The sequence below is a fragment of the Podarcis raffonei genome, chromosome 5 (genome assembly GCF_027172205.1).
Source record: "Podarcis raffonei isolate rPodRaf1 chromosome 5, rPodRaf1.pri, whole genome shotgun sequence".
NCBI classification, from domain to species: domain Eukaryota; kingdom Metazoa; phylum Chordata; class Lepidosauria; order Squamata; family Lacertidae; genus Podarcis; species Podarcis raffonei.
The window spans coordinates 72,127,408-72,134,650 of NC_070606.1; the positions used below are offsets into that span (position 1 = coordinate 72,127,408).

At 44.8% G+C, this 7,243-nt stretch overlaps 1 protein-coding gene across 1 annotated transcript; it reads right to left on the reverse strand.

The window, feature by feature from the left end:
* Positions 1–302: 302 nt before the first annotated feature.
* CCDC195 (coiled-coil domain containing 195) lies at positions 303–5,858 on the reverse strand. The gene is made up of 3 exons (XM_053387457.1): positions 5,560–5,858; positions 2,747–3,008; positions 303–745 (listed from the first exon to the last, which is right to left on the reverse strand). The coding sequence occupies exons 1-3, from the start codon at positions 5,822–5,824 to the stop codon at positions 613–615; spliced, it is 660 nt and encodes a 219-aa protein (XP_053243432.1). The 5' UTR covers positions 5,825–5,858; the 3' UTR covers positions 303–612.
* Positions 5,859–7,243: the final 1,385 nt, after the last annotated feature.

Here is a 7,243-nt window from a genome sequence, read left to right on the forward strand (position 1 = left end):
TCAGTCATCAGGTACTGTATGAGCAAGCATAGCAAAAAGGGAATACTTAAAATCCACCATGTTTTAATATGTATGTTTTTAGTAATTTGTCAGAATGTTTCAGGGGCTAAATGCAAATGGACACAAACCAAACTTTTATTATTTGAAAGACAGATACGCTCCTGTATTTCTTTCACATACTTTTTAAAGATTTATAAAATAGACACTATCTCCTCTTCTTTACAAGTTTCTATATTTCTGGCAGTTTGATCAGTAAAGGGAGGTTATAGTACACGCTCTTAAAAAGACCACAGTGAACACTGTTATATAAAATGCTGTTTAATGGGGTTCCGGAAATAAACCATGAAGTAAAAAATAAAATAAAATACAGCAGAGAGGCATTTGTTATCAGTGGGTTTCTTTCAGCCCTCCTCACACAGGCTTTTGACAGTCTCTGTCACAGGCCCCCCCCCCTTTGCAAAACAATCTGCCAATGACCTGCAGTGCTGGCCCGGGTGATTCTCTGAGGGCATTCTGCCAAACAGCTTTGCAGAAATGTAATCTGATGCAGGGCTCTCGCTTCAGGCGAGTTTATCTCTGAAGTCAACGGTGGCCCTTTGAATATTCACTGGCTCATATGTCCTTTTCAATAATGGTGCTTAACTGTTTTGTGTTCTGATTTTGCGAGCATGTGAAAGAGCCTTGATTTTCTGAATAACGTGACATGTCCATGGGTAACAGGAAACTGACAGCCTTTACTTTACCCCTAGGGAAAAAAGAAACATGTGCAAGATATTTGGAACAAAATGTTATGTGATATGTTTTACCTTCTGGATCACAAATGTATCAGTACAACATAATTCATCATTGCAAACGTATCCTGAATTAGATCAGGGCTGACGAACCATTAGCTCTCCAGATGTTGGACCCCGACTTCCATCTGCCCAAGCCAGCATGGCCAATGGTCAGGATTGATGGTAGCCATAGTCAATAATATCTATGGGCCACAGGTTGCCAACTTTGTCCTAGATTGTATACCAGGGATCAGCAAACTTTTCCAGTAGGGGGCCGGTTCACTGTCTCTCAGACTTTGTGGGGGCCCGGACTATATTTTGGGGAAAAAATGATGCAAGAGCACCATGAGCCCCAGTGGCTGCTTACCTGTGTCTTGTGAGCAGCAGGGGCTGGCGGCGGTGGTGGTGTAGGGATGATGAGCGGTGTGCAAAAGGGCTCCGGAGAGGGGCTGCTTAAAATGGTGGCTGCTTGAGCGCTGCTGCTGCTGGCACCAGCAAACCCAGCCCCCTTCCTCCTCTAGGCAGGGCAGGGAGAAGCCAGGAGGAGGAAGGGAGGAGGCACTGCTGCCACCGCCACCGTGTGAGGGAGGGAGAGAGAAATAACACACGTGCTAGTGATCCACGCAGCGATTCCCAGACCGTCTGTGGGCCAGATCTAGAAGGTAATTGGGCCTGATCCTGCCCGTGGACCTAAGTTTGCAGACCCATGTTGTATACCTTTTGGGGATTTTTTTTTCTTTTGGAAAGCATGATAATCCATCCCAGACTATAATGTAAAAAAAATAATTATTTGAATTCCTTTCTGCTCCCCCATGGTGTAGACTGCACTTCCTACTCATCTAGAGGAATCCTCCAGCATTCCTTTTGTAAGAATAACTACTCAACGTGGAAGACTCATGGAATAACCACTTCAAAGCCACAGTGCACTATAACAAGACGAGCCATGTAGAGCCTTGCAGATGTTGCTGGACTACAACTTCCATCATCCCTAACAATGGACGGGATGATTGGGTGGTGTGTTTGGATACACTATCTGGAGGGCATCATGCACTTGTATACACTTGCAAAGGGTTTACATCTGCAAATATGGCTCCGCATTGTTAGCAAATGTTTCTGAAGCAAATACTGGGCATTGCTTGACAGTTAACATTCATGTGCATCTTCATGGTCCTGGTGAAGCTATCCTCTTATGAATAGGGCAAAAATGTTTCTTGAGGCTCCTGCTCCTCATATGGAAACTAATTATAGTCAAGACATCCAAAACTCTTCTAAATAGATATGCACGCCCCAAAGACACCAGTGGGATAACTGGAATGCTGCTCACAGGGGACTGTGATTCTACAAGTGAGATTGTAATCTGATGCATGTTAAGTCAGAAGCAAGTCCTACTACAGCCAATGAGGTGAACGTTGTAGGTATTGTGTTTAGGACTGCAGCCTGAGTCACACAGAGCACTTCACGTAAGCTTCCCCTTGATTGCCATGATAGTGAAACTTGGCATTGCAAAGCTGACATGCTTTGCACAAGGGATATGGACTCTGTAGCCATCTAGATACTGTTGGAACACAACATTCATCATCCCTGATGACTGGAGCTGATAGAAGTTGCAGTCCAACAACATCAGGAGGACCACAGGTTCTCCATCCCTGTTTACAACTTGCAATATTGCACCGGATATGCTTTGACCTTTTTTTTGTAAACAAATTTGGGTGAACAGCAGAATATAAATCTCTTAATAAAATAATTCGTAAATAGATGTCTAATGGAAGGATATGGTCATGAGATTTATCAAGCTCATTCTTCAATTAAATATGCTCAAGTCCAGTCCCATAGCTGTAGGAAGCAATACCAATGCTTGCCAACTTCTGACATTATAAAATGATTGGAGCCATCAGGTAACCAGACTTTTGCATTCTTCAATAACCTGACAAGGGATTTCTTGAAGCTTCAATCATCATTTCAGTCGGGCCTACCTGCATTTGTAAACATGGTCTTGGAAAGATCTCCTTTTGTTGGATGTACTGCTGGAGAGGCAATCGGATGGAATTTTTGCAACTCCTTTTTCTTCTTTGTTGGTTAGTTGCGTATCTGTGGGAAAGGTCGGCTGCTTGATTATCTCCTTCACATCTAGGGCTCCCTTGAATGGATTCCTCTTGTCAGATTTGTGGTGTTTGTTGCCAGGGAGCGAAGGCACAGATGAGGAGATGGAATAACGTCTCACCGTCATAATGCTACCTGTGCAAAGATTGTAATCCATGTAGTTTGGTCTTTTTAAATAAAATAAAATAAAATAAAATAAAAAACCTTTCTCATTAATAGCCCGGAGTGACAATCTTAACCTAACAGATCAACTGGAATCTGACTGAGGTGGTGGGGAAATTGGCCATGCATCCTAATGGATCAACCTCCACTGTTAGATAGCACTGACCAGCTTCTCACCTGAGAAGGTATTGCTCTGAAGAAGAAGAGTTTGGATTTGATATCCTGCTTTATCACTACCCAAAGAGTCTCAAAGCAGCTAACAATCTCCTTTCCCTTCCTCCCCCACAGCAAACACTCTGTGAGGTGAGTGAGGCTGAGAGACTTCAGAGAAGTGTGACTAGCCCAAGGTCACCCAGCAGTTGCATGTGGAGGAGCGGGGAATCGAACTCGGTTCACCAGATTACGAGTCCACTGCTCTTAACCACTACACCACACTGGCTCTGACATGAAAGCACAGGCTGGCTGATAACCTCCAACCCGATAATAATATCTCAAGTGCCACCCTTGAACAGTGCAGATTAACTTGCTGGAAACCTTTCAAAGGCTGGACCGTGGGCTTGACAAAATTTACCAGTGGGTCAGACCTAGCCTGTGAGACATAGGCCCCCTCACTTCCTGTTGTACAGCATCTCCAAAAAACAGAGAGATCTGAATTGTACTGGAACCAAGGGAACAAGGGGGGATCCTTACATGTGAGAGCAGCCAGTCCTGGAGCCAAATTGATTGCAAATGCAAAAGACCAATTACCGGTAAACTGCAAACTGGAGACTTCCTTGAGATATTATTATCATTATTTATTAAATTTCTATACCGCCCTTCATCTGAGGATCACAGGGCGGTGAATAATATAAAAACACAAAAATACATACCATAGTAACAAACAAACAAAAAATGCCCCCCCCCCCGTATTATTGCTATGTGCAACTTGTGCTGAACTGTCGGATAATTCTTGGCTATTTCCAAAGACCTTTTTGATATGCTGCAAAATGCTACTTAACTAGGGGTGCCATGTTATCCAGCTGGCCAGATGTTAGGCATGCCACCCAATGCCCATTTACACCATTAGCTGGACTGGATTTCTAGTTCTCCCTCTTTTTTTAAAGGAAGCCTCTTGCCCTCTGTCCTGTGACAGAAAGCAAAGTGTGCTGGCGCCATTCTCCCCAGTGGTTTTGTGGGAAATGAGCCTGATCCCCCCTTGCATTGTTCTCAGCATTCCTATGAGAATTTACTCAGAAGTGAGATCTGTGTTTTTAATGAGGCTTACCAAGGCTGGCCTGGCCTTGAGGTGAGGCGGTCGCCTCAGGTGGAAGTTCTGGGCCCAAGGAGCCTGCTGCTTGCCCCCACCTCCTCCTACATGGCTGTGCCCCTGCCTTCTCCTCCACAGACTCATCTGTGGAGCAACAGGACGGTTATATGGTACACCTGCATCGCTGTCATGGTGGTGTCCTGCAGCATGGTGTACCCATGGCTGTTGGAGGCAGTGGTAGGTTCATTTTTTATTTACCTCAAGTGGCAAAACGTCCAGCCTGAAGCTTACTTTCAGGAAAGTGTGGCCAAATTCCATCTTTAGACATCTTAGTTTTCATTTAGGCTTTGCAAGGTTCGAATGCAAGCCTTCTTCATGTAACATGAAAGGAAAGCCCAACACTTTAAACAATCTATGGCCTTTTAAATGTGGGGGGACTGCTATTATGATACTTTTCTGTGGTTGTTTTTTATTGTCTTTTATAATCATGCTATGTAAATTATGTTCTTAATGTCATACACCGCTCTGGGATCTTTGGATAAAGAGCAGTATATAAATTGAATATTATTATTATTTTGAAAAACAACAACAACGACAACAACACTCCACTTCCCTGCTGTTAAGGTAAGAGGCTGCATGAGGTAAACAAAAAGCAGTGACGGGTGGTGCTTAGCCATTTCCCAACTCACAACTTGATTTACATAATTAACAAACCATTTGTATGTCAATTAGACTGCCTCAATTTGGGAGACTGTAATATCAGAACTCTAATTTCAACCTTTAGTTCATGCCTCGTTACAACAGCTACTTTTGAAATGTGGTTTTTTTTGGGGGGGTGCTATTGGGTTGTTGTTTTTATTTTTATTAGGTATTTTGTGCATTTATATCTTGATTTCATTCTGTGAACTGCCCTGAGACCCCCGGGTTTAGGGAGGTATGTAAATTCAATAAATAAAAATGAAAATAACAAAAGTAATAATAATTACTGCTGTCCTAATTTCCGAGTGTGACAGGATGAGTTTCTGAGGCCTACACAGAGCAGCTTGTGACTATCAGTGGAATACTTTAGCTTATCTCAGGGTTAGCCAACATGGTGCCCTCCAGACTACAACTCCCCTCATCCCTGACCATTGCCCATGCCAGCTGGGGCTGATGGGAACTGAATCCAATGACATTTGGAGGGCACCATGTTGGCTACCCTCCCTCTTCCTCTGGTCCAGGAAGGGTCACTAAACAAAAGGTTTAGTCATAACTTGCCCCATCAGGAATCATGGGTACCTTTTTGCTCCTGTAGTGTCAGAGCAGAGCCTGCCGAGACGTTCCTGCGCAGAGTCACTGGCGAGGCAGCGGCCTCTTCAACTGAGTCTGCGAGGCTCCAGCCCTTGTCCTTTTTGTCTTCGGCCCCTTCTCCATCCTCTCGCTTTGCTGCCTTCTGCCTGCTGCATGTCAGCTGCCCCCGGAGGGCTCTGTTCTCTCTCTCTAGCTTGATGATTTCCGAGCGCATTTCGTGGATGACCTGCATGAGTCGCTTGTTCCCCTCCATTTCCCACCTCCTTGCCAGACGGCCAACCTGGGCACCGCTTGCTTTAAAAAGAAACCATGAATCCAAGGTGAGGGGCTCATGTGGCACATAAACACACCCGAACAATGGCACTCCCTCCTCTGGGCTCAGCATTGTGCTGTCTTTCACCACCCAAAGAGCCTTGGATAAACTGTCAAGGCTTGAAGAGCCCCTCCATGATTTATTCATTCCGGGTTTCATTTTTCCAAACTGAGTTTTCCTTTGGTGGCAGCTATTTCAGTGCAAAGACATTGGCCCTGTGAAAGTGGCAACGTGTGGGGGTGTAGGCACGATAATTCAAACACAGCATTTGTCGTGTGTGTCTCTGTGTGTGTCCTTCTGCATTTGTCCCACCTGTCAAGTTCAGGCATCTCATGCTGGAAGGCTGCATTCTGCCTTCAGCAATCCTATCCTGTCCAGGGCTGCTGGATGCACCAGACTCAGAATTATTCTGAGCTGAAGCCAAGTTCACCCAGCATGCACCTCTCTCACCTCCGCCAGCATGCATTGTTCCCTTCTCAGCTTCTTGAGAAGTTCCATTTTCAGAAATGACTTTGAGGGGGAGCGGGGGGGGGGGACAACGCCTTTCCACAGTTCCCCGCAGTTCCCATTAAACAAAAATGCATTTCTGGCTGCCAACTAAGAATATATTTCCTCCCGGCTACAGCTCAGCTTTGTTTGTGGCATTTGCTTGAACAAAGTGTGCACAGCAATATTCTGGGACGGTAAGGAGAGACACATCAAGCATGAATGTTGCATTAGAAACGAAAGGCAATATCGCGGGCTGCTCCTGTTACCTACTCCCTGCGAGTATTTCTGCGCAGCAAAATGCCCTCCCGTAGCACTGAGAATTTTCCTTCTGTGATTTGGCATTAATATTAAAACTCAGCGTATTCTCTGATCAGCACAGAAATTATTTAAAACCTGTATGCTTTGAACTGAACTCCCTCCACCCCACTTTATCACCTTGGAAGAGAGCGATTTCGATTCATTATGCAAAGTGGCTAATCATAGTAAAGACTGTGTGCATGTGCCATGATTGGCTCAGCCCTTTACAGATGTTCGGTAAATACAATGAGACTCACTTTGCAGTCGATGTGCACTACCCATATCAGGGGCAGTCAATGTGATGCTCTCCAAATGCTGTTGGACTCCCATCAGCCCCAGCAAGCATGGCCAATGGTGAGGGATGATGGGAGTTGTAGTCTAATAACATCTGGAGAGCACCAGGCTGGCTACCCCTGGCCTATATTAATCCATCAGAATTGATGGAATATTTTTAGTTGCTAATGTCAGCTGACAGTCTCTCTCTCTCTCTCTCTCTCTCTCTCTCTCTCTCTCTCTCTCTCTCTCTCTGTGTGTGTGTGTGTGTGTGTTGTATAAAATAAAACAAAATCAAAT